The 14,593-nt window shown below is 33.1% G+C and overlaps 3 protein-coding genes across 3 annotated transcripts; 2 read left to right on the top strand and 1 right to left on the bottom strand.

The window, feature by feature from the left end:
• The first annotated feature begins 56 nt into the window (after positions 1-56).
• On the top strand, positions 57-722 carry LOC135960585 (uncharacterized). Its single transcript, XM_065511907.1, has 2 exons — positions 57-166; positions 234-722. The coding sequence occupies exons 1-2, from the start codon at positions 128-130 to the stop codon at positions 654-656; spliced, it is 462 nt and encodes a 153-aa protein (XP_065367979.1). The 5' UTR covers positions 57-127; the 3' UTR covers positions 657-722.
• Positions 723-3,088: 2,366 nt separating this feature from the next.
• Positions 3,089-6,987, top strand: LOC135960575 (uncharacterized). Its single transcript, XM_065511895.1, has 5 exons — positions 3,089-3,246; positions 3,313-3,480; positions 3,557-3,754; positions 3,812-3,997; positions 6,717-6,987. Exons 1-5 carry the CDS (start codon positions 3,157-3,159, stop codon positions 6,927-6,929), a joined length of 855 nt encoding a protein of 284 aa, XP_065367967.1. The 5' UTR covers positions 3,089-3,156; the 3' UTR covers positions 6,930-6,987.
• Positions 6,988-7,211: 224 nt separating this feature from the next.
• Positions 7,212-14,115, bottom strand: Gycalpha99B (guanylate cyclase 1 soluble subunit alpha 2). The gene is made up of 7 exons (XM_065511885.1): positions 13,892-14,115; positions 13,751-13,824; positions 9,008-9,248; positions 8,573-8,942; positions 8,326-8,510; positions 7,483-8,267; positions 7,212-7,419 (listed from the first exon to the last, which is right to left on the bottom strand). Exons 1-7 carry the CDS (start codon positions 14,051-14,053, stop codon positions 7,215-7,217), a joined length of 2,022 nt encoding a protein of 673 aa, XP_065367957.1. The 5' UTR covers positions 14,054-14,115; the 3' UTR covers positions 7,212-7,214.
• Between the last annotated feature and the right edge of the window lie 478 nt (positions 14,116-14,593).

Genomic DNA, 14,593 nt, shown 5'->3' with positions numbered 1-14,593 from the left:
ATATTGATATTCATACTTATAAAACATTACCCAGACCAGATTCAGTCATTCAAATAAAAATCTTTCTTGGAAAGGGTTGTCGGTACTCTCAAGTTGTAATTAAAATTAAATAAATTTTGTATCAAAAATGAAAGTCTTTGTAGCAATTTTAGCTTTAGTGTCCTGTGTAAGTACAAATTATAAAAATGAGCACACCACATAATATATATAAGATGTACTTTTATTTCCCATAGATTTCCGCCAAAGAATGGACTGTTAAAACTAAACAGCAAATGACAGACATTCGCATTGAATGCTTAAATAAACATCCACTCTCTCCTGAACAATCAGAGAAAATGAATAATTTTGAATTTCCTAATGAGGAAAACGTTCGCAAATATTTCCTCTGCACTGCGGAAAAAATCGGCATCTTCTGTCCGCATCAGGGCTATCATGCGGATCGTATTGCTAAACAGTTCAAAATGGACATGGAGGAGGAAGAGGTCAAGAAAGTGGCCGAAGATTGTATTGCCAAATTCCCCAAGGGCAATAAGCCCAATGATGTGGCCGCTTTCGAAGTACATGGTTGTTTGATGAAGGCAACCATTGGCGAGAAAATAGAAAATTATATTAAGAAACGTCATGAAGCCGCCAAACAACAAGAACAAAGTGCATAAGTTTAAGAATAGAAAAAATAATTTATGATAGAAATAAATTAATATTTAGTAAATAGTATAAGAAAAGTTGAATGATTTTAAAGGTGATTTTAAAATAAACCACAAAGGATTACACACCATGTCTGAAGTATCTTCTCACCGATTAACTTGGTACTATTGAGAATACATTTGACAAGAAAGAATACGTGATGGCATAATTTTTGGATACGGAAAGTGCATTCAACAATATGAATATCCTCCAGCAGCTTAAGGGTTGACCAACGAACTACAAACTGGACAGGGAACATGACCAAGAGCAGGACCTTAAATTAGATTTCAGGTATGGGTAGTTTAGATCCCATACCTGAAAATTTAGATCCGCTATTAGCTAAATATCAGAATAGAAGTTTTCAAATGCAAATATCTCGTAAACAGTAAGTAATAATAAACTTTTTGGCATATTACTCGGTATCGGACATGACCTGGGATTCCTTTCTTTGATTATTTTTTACGAGAGCTCAATACCTTTCCACAGACCGAAGTTCTGGACAGTTGGATTTGCCTCTACTGGTACAAAAATTAGATTCTCAAGGGCCACTCAAGGGCCGTTTTTCCATAGTGACATGATGCCAAATTGGGCCAGAAAGATGAAGGCACTGTGTGCAGTTTTAAGAAAGGTAAAAGCCGATATATTTAATTACGATTGGTTTCTATTACCACTTCTTGTTGAATTTTGTATGTTTTTTTTTTGTCTGGTATTGATCTTGAACATTAACTCGTCCATCAGCCACATAAAAATCTTTATCCGGAAATTGTGAAAAGTCTGCCAGTAGACAAATTTCATCATCCATCACACAACAGGTGTATTTTTATAAAATTTTACCTCAATTTTTTCGCTCGTTCTTTAGCGTTTTAAGTTCTTTACCGCATTGCGATCTGAATTTTAGCTCTGCACACAAAATAATCAGAGCATTTAAATTTACGTGCTGATTTTCTGATAGAAGTGTTCGGTGCTATTCGAAAGAGTTGTTCGTCTTCTTTGCATTACCAATATCTGATAGTCCTTTTTTCTGCCTGATCCAGGTTTCCTTTCAATGTTCAAGTATTTTTATACCCTACACCACCATAGTGGGGAGGGTATTATGCGTTTGTGCAGATGTTTGTAACGCCCAAAAATATTAGTCTAACACCCACCTTAAAGTATGCCGATCGGCTTAGAATCACTTTCTGAGTCGATTAAACGATGTCCGTCCGTCCGTCTGGTCGGCTGGCTGGCTGGTGCGCAGAGTACAGGTCGCAATTTTGAAGATATTTCTATCAAATTTGGTACATATTATTTTTTCTGCCAAGCCTATTGAAACTGGATAAAATCGGTCCATTATTTCACCTAGCCCCCATACAAATGTCCTTCCGAAATTGGATTTTATCGGTCATAAATGTATCTCCACAAATTGCGCTTCAAATAAGTTTTATATATACAGAATTCATGTCACCAAATTTTGTTAGGATCGGTCCATACTTAGTCATAGCTCCCATATAGACCCGCTTCCAAAAATCACTTTAACGTGCATAAGTCGCTTAAAAATGTTGGTATACTCACAAAATTCAACATAGTAAACTTATAAACATAAATCACACAACCTAATTTCATGGTGATCGGTCCATAATTGGTAATAGCCCCCATATAAGGCCCACTTCCGAAAATCACTCAGAAATATAAATTATTGAAATTTTAGAAGAAGAATATTTTTGCTCTTTTAGTTAGTGTAGGGTATTATATGGTCGGGCTTGACCGATATGGTCGGGCTTGACCGACCATATTTTCTTACTTGTTTTAAAATCCTAATTGGATTTTTTTGAAAAGTTTCAATTATTTTTTCACGTACTTTTTTTTTCGGTGAACACTTTTGAATTGTTTTTTATGAAATAAATATTCGATCAGTTCTTTGAATCGGAATGTATGTCACTTAACAAAATTTGAAAGGTCTCTTTTCAAAATATTCAGATTTATCAAATCTAAATCAAAAAAGGGTATTTCACATTCGTTGTAAGGTTTTTAACTTTTTTTTCACAATCTTTATCCACCTTATCTGACTCACATTATAACTCGCTTTTTAAATACAAGCAATATTTAAGGTAAACAAAAATGCTCAAGAGAATCGTACTTTCTTACTCACTGTTCAATTGCTTGTAAATTCATATCAACATTAAAGAGATACCTAAATTTTGTATACATTCCTCTATTTGAATAAGGCCAATAAAAAAATGTTTTATTTTGTTCTGAAATGCAAACGTACCAGTCATAAGCAATCTACACCGCCCGACCGTTCTTATCAAACGAAAAAAAAAACACAGAAACGGTAACAGAATATAAACAACCATCAGATAGATAAAACTCTACGGTGCTGACACATATTAATTAAATCAGCACAGCAATTGAAGTCAAAATAAAAACTAAGAAAATAATAATAAAATATCATAACATAAATAAAAGGAATTAAATGAAGAATACAAGTGCAATATGGCATATCGAAATATATTGAAAATATTGCTCATCTTGTTGGCGATTAGTGTGGACTCAAACCATTGTCAAGAGTCAATGGAATTAACAGTAAATAAGTATCGTAATTAAAGATATTCATTCACGTTTAACACAAAAATCCATTTAAAACTATAGAATTTCAGTTTGAGCGATTCTCTTATACGTCATGCTCGTCTCAGGTGCTTGGAACAATATCCCCAGGCCGATACAGTCAATTACAGTGATACTCACGAGACTCATTGTTTTTTGCAATGTTTTCTCTATAAAATGGGTTTAATGGATTTAAAGACAAGAGGTTTAAATGTGAGTTTGTATTTGAATTTATTAATTACAATTACAAAGGTTTTTGGCTGGCTAAATTATGTACCTTATAAAATAGAGCAAAAAATTCATTGATATTTGGGAAAAAATTGAAGAGGCTTTCGAGGAGGACACCTGTTTGGAAAGATTTGATTTTAGCGAACCGCTTAATGGCAATTGCACTGATTGTTATCGCAAATTAATGGAGTTTCGCAGCAACTGTTTGGAATTATTTGAATATTTTTTTACCACAAACAGCACTTGGAAAACGGAGAATGTAAGTATGGAAATATTTGCAAAAGTGGAAAATAATAATCGCTTCATTAATTTAAAGTCTATAAACAGTAAAGAAATTGGTCAATCTGCTACGGAGTTTTGTGATTTCATTGATGGAGAAAATATTGTGGCTAGAGAAGCGACATCACAGGATGAAGAGGTTTCGTTGCTGTCGCAATACAAAAATAAACTGAAGTGTATCTTTCATAATATTCACTACTTGGATGCGTATGGCAGAGTTGATGTAAGTGTGAGTTATTTAAGATACTTTAAAGAAGAGTATTCTAAAATGAAGTATGAATCCTGTAGAAATTCTAGATCGTTTTCCAAAGGTTTTAGATCTGATTCTAACTTGAATTTTCTTCGATCTTTAAATGTTTTGTCTTAATGTAATTTCCAAATAAATTTTACCACCCTGATAATAGTTTCATCACCAACTTGCACCTACTTGGTGCCACAGTTTCAGCTTGCAAAAAACTATAATACATGTTATTATAGTTTTTTTTGTTGCTATTATAATTAAAATATTTATTCAGTTATATTTAAACAGTTGTTTACTTAAAATTGTTTTAAATATATTCGAAAACAATAAAGAATGGGAGAGTACATCCCAAAGCGGACAGAAAACAGCACATTGCGGAAATTTGCCACAGTTATATATTGCAAGTCTTTATAAAGTCATAGACTTCTTGAATCGAGGCCGTTTACGGTTCAAAAGTATAACGTCTTGTAAATTTAAGAATATTTTAAAATTTCACAAAATTTTACATACATAACAGCATATCGAGGTCCTATATTCAAAACCCTCTATCTTCGATTTTCACGAAAATCACTTTTTGATGGTAAAATATTCAATAAAACAGTTGTGTGAATTTCATAACAACCATATTTTTTTTACAGTTTTATTTGCATTTTTGTTATTTCTCTATCTTATACAATTAATTTTTTCCGAAATTATTAATTTTCAAAATTTTTTTTTGGAATAATTTCTTCTTGCTATTCTATTTTACTTACTAATTTTTGGCTCTCCTGAAAAGTTGTGTTTTTTAAGATAGAGGGTTTTGAATATATCGATATAACTCTCAAACCATAGAGAATTATACATAGAGACGAGACACTCCGATTTGTCAAACAAAAATACAACAAATCATATGTCTGATACAAAAACAGAATACATTAACTAACATGTATTTTGTTGTTGCCAGAGATAGGTTTTTGACAACAGACTTAGGTTTTTTACAATTATGTCTCGTTTCTATATCTCAAACCATACAATGTACAACATTAAATTTCATTATTTTGACAATTGAATATACAATTTTCGTTATTGGTTGAATTTCAAATACAAAAATTATTGAATTGATAATTTTCGTAACTGAAACACAAAAAATAACAAAAATGTGTTTTCAATTACGAAAATTATCTATTCAATAATTTTTGTATTTGAAATTGAACCAATAACGAAAATTGTATATTCAATTGACAAAATAATCAAATTCAAAACTCAAAATTCAATAGAAAATATCAAGAAATTTTGTTTTTGAGCAAATGAATACTTGATTTAATTATGAAATAATTGAAACCAGTTCAATATGTGACAAATATTTTAATTGAATCAGTTTAAGAAATATTTTTTTCTGTGTGCATATCTGTCACATATTCTCACTTAGTAATTGAACGTTAACATTTCGAAAATGTTTAATTTGGTACCAACGAATCGTCATCTGCGGGAATTTGTGTTATACTTCCTAAAAGTCTGTCGATTTTAACTTGCAAGAGATGGTTTGTGCTGTTCAGAAGTGGTGATTTTGACGCGGAAGACAAAAGTCGCCCAGGCCAGCCAAAAATGTTTGAAGAATTTGAGGGATTACTGCTTGACAATTGTTGTAAAACTCAACAGCAATTTCAAAAAGTTTTCGACCAGCAAATTAGGTACGATTTGAAAACGAGATACCTTGAAATACGATTTTGCATGTCCGAAATGATGCTTGGATGCTATAAAAGATAATCTTTGCACCGAATCATTACTTGCGATGAAAAATGGATCCATTACGATAACTGGAAGCGTAAGAGATCATATGTGAAGCCCAGTCAACCAGCTGAATCGACATCAAATATCCACGTCGCTAAGGTAATTCTCTGTATTTGGTGGGAGGAAAAATGTCCTATCTATTATCAGCAGCTAAAACCTGATCAGACTTTCACATGGAGCCTGTACCGAACACAACTGATTCGTTTGAATCGAGCATTGAAAGAAAAACGCCCACACAGAGAAAACGGATTCGTGATAGCAACCGAATTTGTTGGCAATCGAATGTTTCGGTTGCACACATAGAATTTTTCGATTCTATCAAAAGAAAGTAAGTTGATAAAGAAGAATTTCGGTTGAAGTAACCAAACTTTTGTTACCCCTTCCAAAATTTTGTAGCCACTACTGTAAAATTCGGTCACGAAGATAGAATCATTCGATTGGCAACAAATTCGGTTGGTATCACGAATCTGTTTTCTCTGTGCAGAATATGAGGTCAGACATGAAACCGTAATATTCCATCATGACAACGCTCGGCAACATGTTGCAATACCTTATTTGGAATGAAGTGGTTGGGATGTTTTGCCTCACCCGCTTTACAGTCCAGACCGTGTCCCATCCGACTACTATTTATTTCGATCGATGCAGAATGCTCTCTCAGTGATACGCTTCACTTTGAAACAGAGTATCCGATATTGGCTCGGAATCCATATGCTGGCATATGAAAGCTAAATAAAAATAAAAGCTAAAAATTTTAAAAGAAAAATCTCGCATTTTAAAGTCATACACCCAATAGTTTTATATTTGTACACATTTTTAAAGAAGACACTATTTTTGTTTAGGAGTTATGGACCATAATAACATAAGAATTGATCATAACTTCTGATCATAATCTTCCAAGAAATTATATTAATTATATTAACTTAATTTTTAGGAATCCGAAATCAACTTGAGTTACCTAGAGGCGAATGAAGATTTTCCCGAATCTCGAGCCGTAATACACAACTGTTCACATCGTGCGAATACAAAATACCATAAATATGATGCCGGTAACATGGTATTGGAATTGCAAAAGTGTTTGAAGGCCCAAAGTCCGGTCTACGATAAAGTCTACAAATTGAGGGATGAAACTTCAAGACAATATTGACATTTAAATTATCATGATTTATTGAATAAATTAGTATTATTTATTTTAAATTAACAAACATTGTTTAAATTTTAATACATTACAAGTTCATGTCACTAAAATACATGCTGACCGACGAGTGGAGTGAATCCAAGAGAAATTAACAAGAAGTTGAATAAGTGAGCAAGGATTGATTGATTCAATTCCAATTCAAGTTCATATTTTTTAGGATTTCTTTCAAATTTCATTTAGAACTTAAATAAAGCTAATTTGTGTGAGTTTGTTTTCAAATGGAGTAAAAACGGTTTAATAATCTGTTGCAGTAGTGGTTATAGATTTCATGGCCGCTGTTATGTGATCATCCAGGGGTAGGCTCTCATCCATAGAAGGATGACGATATTTTTCCAAAAAGTAACAGGTGCCATTGCCGGCATTGAAAAATTCCTTAGGTAAACAGGCTGGGTCCCGGGGTTGTAAGTTAAAGTCAAAACCGGAATGCTTAATAAGCCACCTAAAATAGAAATTAAACAAATAATTGAAATTTGAAAACATTTTGACATTTATGGAAACTTACTCTCTTGTTGTGGGGCTGACATTAATTTTGCACGCCTCACTGCCCGACTCAAACTTATTGGCAATAGTAACGTTATGACCAAACAAACAGTAACGTGGCATTTTACGGCCCACAACTCCGGCCAAAACAGTGCCAGTATGCAAACCAATGCGCATTTTGATTTGCTCACCATCATGGGTTATTTGCCTGGAACAAGCATCCACCATTTTCAATGCCATCCAAGCCACCTTATGAGCATCATAGATCGAAGCTCGATGTAGACCACTGGCCACACAATAAGCATCGCCTATAGTCTCCACTTTGTACACATCGAACATGTCACAGAACTCATCAAAGTCCTTGTATAAGCTTTCCAGCATACTGATGACCATGAATGGTGTAGCTCGAGAACAAATGCTGGTGAAGCCCACAATGTCACTGAAGAGTATAGTGACATCTGGATAGGTCTTGGCATCAATATTGGCACCCAACCACAAACGCTCAGCAATTTCGGCTGGGAAAATCAAATGCAAAAGACTGACATTCTTTTTACGTTCTTTGGTTACTGCTGCATTGGCCTCTTCTATGGAACTCTTCAATTTATCCATACGTCTGCGCAAACCATCCTGGGCCCTGGCCTGTTCTCCCACTAAAATGACTTCGCGTGTAGCATCATGTAGTGGAATGTCGGAGATGAAAAGACCATTGCAGGTCAAGCCATCTAAACCATCCAAAAATGGTGATCCCATAAACAGTAATGAATTGGATTCAGGACAATGCACCATTTGGCCCTTGATTTCTAGGCCCTGGGAGCAAATAAATAAAAGGTTAAACATTTGATTAGTTCTTAAAAGTCAAACATACTTTAGCTGTAAACTCTTGCACATCAGGTGGACTTTTTAAAGCGATTAAAAACGCTGTATAGGTACGACGAATAATGTCACGAAACTTCATGTTTAAACCCTTGGGACGTTTGAAATCAAAATACGTGGTAGCCAGACAACCATAATCAGCCAAGTAGGGTTTATAAAGTTTGCTGAAGCCACGACCTGAAAACATTTGAAAAAAAGTTCTAATTGTTTCTCTCTTACTCGATGCTTTGTCTACATACCCAATTGCACCAGCTCCAATTCTTCATTCATTATAAAATGCCAAGGAAAAGCTTTGCAAAACGAGCTTGAATTCATAGACAAATCGGCAGCACTGGTTGAATTGCTGCGTTGCATGGGCAGCTCCTCTGAGGGTTTCATGACTTGTGCCTCCCTGGCATGGCCATCCTTAGCTAGAGAAAACAAATAGCGATAGCGACGACAATCTCCCTCTACAGGCTCAATTTTTATATTGACCTGGAGATTAAACAGCATGCGTGTCAAGGCTTTTAAAGAGCCCAACAATAACCAGGCAATTACAGGACGTTCAGAGGTGAAAATTAATTCACCATCACCGGCACATACAAAGCCAGTATCGCTGCAATCCTCTTCCTGGAAAATAAAAACAATTGAATGAGTTTCATAAAACAAATATGATTTAATGTTTAATTACAGACCTCTTGAAATTTCAAAACATCATATACTCCATCCAGAGATCCCAAAAACTCTTGCAGCTCTGTACCCAAGCAACGGAAGGCTCTCTCTATGATGCCCGTACAGCATGAAATTATTAACTCCTCTCCTAGCAGTACTAATATCTCACTAGCACTCGATTCATCCATTTCCAAAAGGATGTCTTGTATATCACCCAGATAGTCATAATTGGGTATATTTTTCAAAGTATTCAAATCAATGCGCCTGAAAATATAATGTACCATTTATAGAGTTTAAAAATTTCAGAAAACATAAACAATAAGCTCAGTATCTGATGAAACTAGGGTTTTTATGGGACAAATTTCCCGGGAATTTTGCCAATTTTTCACTACCCGATTCCCGGGATTTTTAGTCGGGATTCCCGGTAATTAAAAACTGACGAAACTACAAAGAAAAAAAGTGAAAAGTTTTTTTTTTACAGTTTTTCATTTATATCTCGGCAATGATAAACCGCTTATTATTAATTATACCCTTCACCTTCGTGAGAATATATAAGTTTGTTATTCCGTTTGTAATTTCTACATTTTTCATTTCCGACCCTATAAAGTATATATTCTGGATCCTTATAGATAGCGGAGTCGATTAAGACATGTCCGTCTGTCTGTCTGTTGAAATCAATTTTCTGAAGACCCCAGATATCTTCGGGATCCAAATCTACAATAATTCTGTCAGACATGCTTTCGAGAATTTTGCTATTTAAAATCAGCAAAATCGGTCCACAAATGGCTGAGATATGAGGAAAAAACCAAGACAACCTCGATTTTTGACCTATATCTGGATTACTAAGACATTAATATAGACAATATGGATATCTAATGATAGATATTTCAAAGACATTTGCAACGACGTATATAAGACCATAGTAAGTTGGACCTACAATGGGTCAAAATCGGAAAAAAATTTAACGCGAATTTTTTTTTTCACAAAAAAAAATTTAAAAAACAAAAAAAAATTAAAATTTAAAAAAAAAAATTTTAAATTAAAAAAAAAAATTAAAAATTTAAAATAATCGAAAAAAAAAATTTTCCAAAAAATGAAAAAAACAACTGGAAAAAAATTAAATTTTGTTTACCTAAAAATATTTAAAATTTTGAAGTACAATTTGGTGAAGGGTATATAAGATTCGGCACAGCCGAATATAGCACTCTTACTTGTTTTTATTTGGTGTTTTTCGAATGAACATTTAAAAAAGCATATGGAAAACTTCACGATCTAGAAATAAAGGTGAATAATCTTCAATCCCAAGATTGACCGGTGCGAATTATTCCAGAAAACACTAATAGAACAAAGGTCCCTACTTTAGATGGCGGCACATCATTTGATATTTTCAAGTATATAATTGATATTGACCTTGAAAGGAAACACAGCAATATTGCTTGGTAACAATGACTGCTTTATAATGAGTGTGTTTTGCAGATGATGTATTATACAAATTTACCTTTGAATACAATAATTTGGAAATTTTCGAGATCAACATAAATTTTATCTCTTAACTATTCAGTTAAATGTATTGAATTCATTCTTTTTACTAAAAGGCTTAAGAAATTTGTTTTAAATTCATTTTGAAAATTATTAAAAGCTAAAAACATTTTAACTCAATTTGTAGTAGATTTGAATCAACAAAAATTTAATCATTCAAAGTTTGAATAAATCCTGTTATTAATTAACTTCAAAATTAATACAATTTAAATTTTTGAAGCAAGCTAATGAATTAGATATTGGGAATGGATTTATGAAATGAAAGGCTGGATATATAGTGATTATAACACTAAGTTTGTATATGAAATTTTGCTATAATATTCATAGTTTACAGTATTATTATATATTTCGGGAATAGCCGGGTACCCGGGAATGTAGAGAAAAATCTTACCGATTCCCGGGAATCAAAAAAGGTCGTGAAATTAAAAACCCTAGATGTAACTAAAAACAACTTCAAAAGTATCGGCAGTGTAATATATTTAAAAATATTTCCCTTTTATCAAAAACTACTCAAAAAACCAAAACACGACAACATTGTAAAACCACTAAACAAGAGTCGGGAGACAATTATGACTTTTCGAATAAAGTTTCCATTAAAGAATAAACTATTTTTTGACTTTTATCCTTAAAAATCTCGAAAATTGTTCTTTATATTTTCTTAATTTGTTATGGTAGATTTTCTATATCTACTTATTTATTTGACACGGAAGACAAATATCGCCCAGGCCAGACAAGAACTCCGAATTAATATTGTTGTAAAACTCTGAATGAATATTGTTGTAAAACTCACGGAGAGCTTGCAAAATCATTGAGAGCTTTTCAATCAGCAAATCAACGTTTGTGAGCAGCAGGATTCGTTCAAAAGCTGGAAAATTGGATACCATACGAATTGAAGCCGAGAGACCTTGGAAGATGATTTTGCATGTCCGAAATGATGTTTAAACGCTATACACGCAGAGAAAAAATATAATTGGGCATGGTTACTGTAACCATTTAAATAGTGTTACAAGATTTTTAACTATATTATAGTCACAGTAACTATTTACATGATTGTGGTAACCATAATATGGTTAATTTACGATTCACATGATTGTAGCAACCATATACATATATGGTTACAGTAAACAAATATATGTTTGTGGCAACCATATATATGATGAATAATTTTATCATAATATGTTGTTCTCAGATTATGATAAGCCTTAAGCCGAGAGCAACATAATATGATAAGTCCTTCATCATATGAATGGTTGTCACAAACATATATTTGTTTACTGTAACCATATATATGGTTGCTACAATCATGTGAATCGTAAATTAACCATATTATGGTTACCACAATCATGTAAATGGTTACTGTGACCATAATATAGTTAAAAAACTTGTAACAATATTGAAATGGTTACAGTAACCATGCCCAACTATATTTTTTCTCTGCGTGTAAGAGTGAATAATTTTAGACCGAATCATTACTTGCGATGAAAACTTAATCCATTACGATAACCCGTAGTGTAAGAGATCGTATGTGAAGTCCAGCCAACCAGTCGAATCGACATCAAAGCCAAATATCCATGTCGCTAAGGTAATTCCATGTATTTGGTGGGAGCAAATGTCCTATATATTATGAGCACCTGAAATCTGATCAGATTTTCACATGGAGCCTGTACCGACCACAACAGATTCGTTTGAAGCGAGCATTGAAAGAAAGACGCCCAGAATATGACAACGCTCGGTCACATGTTACAATACCTGTTAAAAAGTATTAAGAATGAAGTGATTGGGAAGTTTTGTCTTAACCGCTTTATAGTCCGATTATTATTTGTTTCGACCGATCGCTCAGAACACTCTCTATCCGATATTGGCTTGATTCGTTCTTGGCCTCAAAACATGATCAGTTCTTTTGGCTCGGAATCCATATGTTGCCAGAAAGATGGGAAAATAATCGCCAATACTTTGAATAAATTTATATTGTACAAAACGTTTCAAAATAAAAGCTAAACATTTAAAAGAATATCGAATTTTTAAGACATACACCCAATATGTTCTTTATGTGTTTAAGATATTCGCTTGTCCATTTGAAAAATGGAAAACTAAAGGTTTTTGCAGGTTCTTACGATCAATTAGTTATTCAAGTCATTACATGCAACTAGTATTAAATTAACCCTCTAACCCTCAAGAATGCCTCAAGGCATGTATTACAAAACACCAGTTATCTCAAAAAGTAATTATAATTATACCCTACACCACCATAGTGGGGAGGGTATAATGCGTTTTTGCAGATGTTTGTAACGCCCAAAAATATTAGTCTAACACCCACCTTAAAGTATACCGATCGACTTAGAATCACTTTCTGAGTCGATTAAATTCATGTCACCAAATTTTGTTACGATCGGTCCATAATTAGTCATAGCACCCGCTTCCGAAAATCACTTTAACGTGCATAAATCGCTTAAAAATGTTGGTATACTCACAAAATTCAACATAGTAAACTTTCATATAGACATAAATCACACGACCTAATTTCATGGTGATCGGTCCATAATTGGTCATAGCCCCCATATAAGGCCCACTTCCGAAAATCACTCAAAAATATAAATTATTGAAATTTTAAAAGAAAAATGTTTTTGCTATTTTACTTAGTGTAGGGTATTATGTTTTTTTTTTAATTTAATTTAACTGTGACTTTAGTTACAAATTTGGTAACATTTCCCTCGAAGGACGAAATGTATTCTGACTTTTAGTTTTTGTTCTGTCAGCTGTTTTGTGAGTGATATCATTATTTTAGCACGAGAAATTTTGTGTGTCATTTTTTTTAAATCAAAGTTTTACTAACTTTTAGTCGACCGATCTATTCGAAATATTTTTGTATTAGTTCTTTTTCATTAGTTTTTCAATAAAATCCTATCATAATTTTTGTTTTTTTACACCTAAACCGGCAACAATGCTCTAAGGCAATCTTCACCTTTTTGCACCTGGTTCCTAAACTTAATTTGCAAATTAGTTTCTGATGGCTGTTCTGAGTTTATTGGCTCATAATTACCAAAAAAAAATATTCGACAATGTTTTTTAGCTTTTTAAAGTTTGCGGATTAGAGGGTTAAAGATGTGGAAATAATTCAAGGGCAATCAACCCCCTTTTTAATGCCCATACAAACTTGGAGAACCCAAAGCCTTAAACTTGTTTAAGAAACATTATTTTGTTTAAATCTCATTACAAGTTTAACTTACAATTTTGAAATATTAGGCCAGCTTTGATTGTATTTCGAAATTAAAGATGTAACAGCAGTATTTAAATCCTCATTCTAAAACATAAAAAAAAACATTAGAAACAAACAAACAAATATTTGAAATTCAATTAAGTAGCAATACCGAAGGAGCTGTTAACAGCTGTATAGCCATTTGCAAATGGGTTAATGTTAAAGCATCATCGGGTTGTTCATCATCCTCCAAGGCCCATGTGGCAGAAGGTTCCGCAACCACTGAGGGTTGGCGTAACAATGAATCAGTGCGACGAAAATAAGGACATGCCATTGTAATGGTTGTTGTAACAAGATGCAAATGTCTTCAAGAGTCCTCTTCAAATGCCAGTCAGTCAGTCAAACAGACAACCAGCAGCAGGCAATGAAAAATCTAAAAGGAATGCACAGAAGAAAAAAACTACATAATTGAAGTGCAAGGAAAAAGAATGAAATGCAATGCAATGCAATACATACCAAAAAAAACTAAGAGCAATTGAAAAGTATACTAAGTATTAAATGAATAGTTTGAACTAAAATTCGTGATATAATAGAATAGAATGGAGCAGAGAATGTGGGGCCCACAGAAAAGTTATGGAAAAGGACGTTTTCTAATGAAATATTTTCAATTCCAAGTTCAATGTTAAGAATTTAATCAAATGTTTTATGAATGTGGTATTTATAACTAAATTTAAAACAAGGTTTTTTCCTATTAATAATGTTTGTATTCAAAATTTTTTCTTTCCTTAAATGTACATACAAACAAACACTCGTAAATACACATAGTAAATAAATACTTACATTAACCAAAATGTAGTGCAGTAGGGTCATGTAT

The sequence above is a fragment of the Calliphora vicina genome, chromosome 1 (genome assembly GCF_958450345.1).
Source record: "Calliphora vicina chromosome 1, idCalVici1.1, whole genome shotgun sequence".
Classification (NCBI taxonomy): Eukaryota; Metazoa; Arthropoda; class Insecta; order Diptera; family Calliphoridae; genus Calliphora; species Calliphora vicina.
This window is presented reverse-complemented; position numbering and strand designations above follow the sequence as displayed.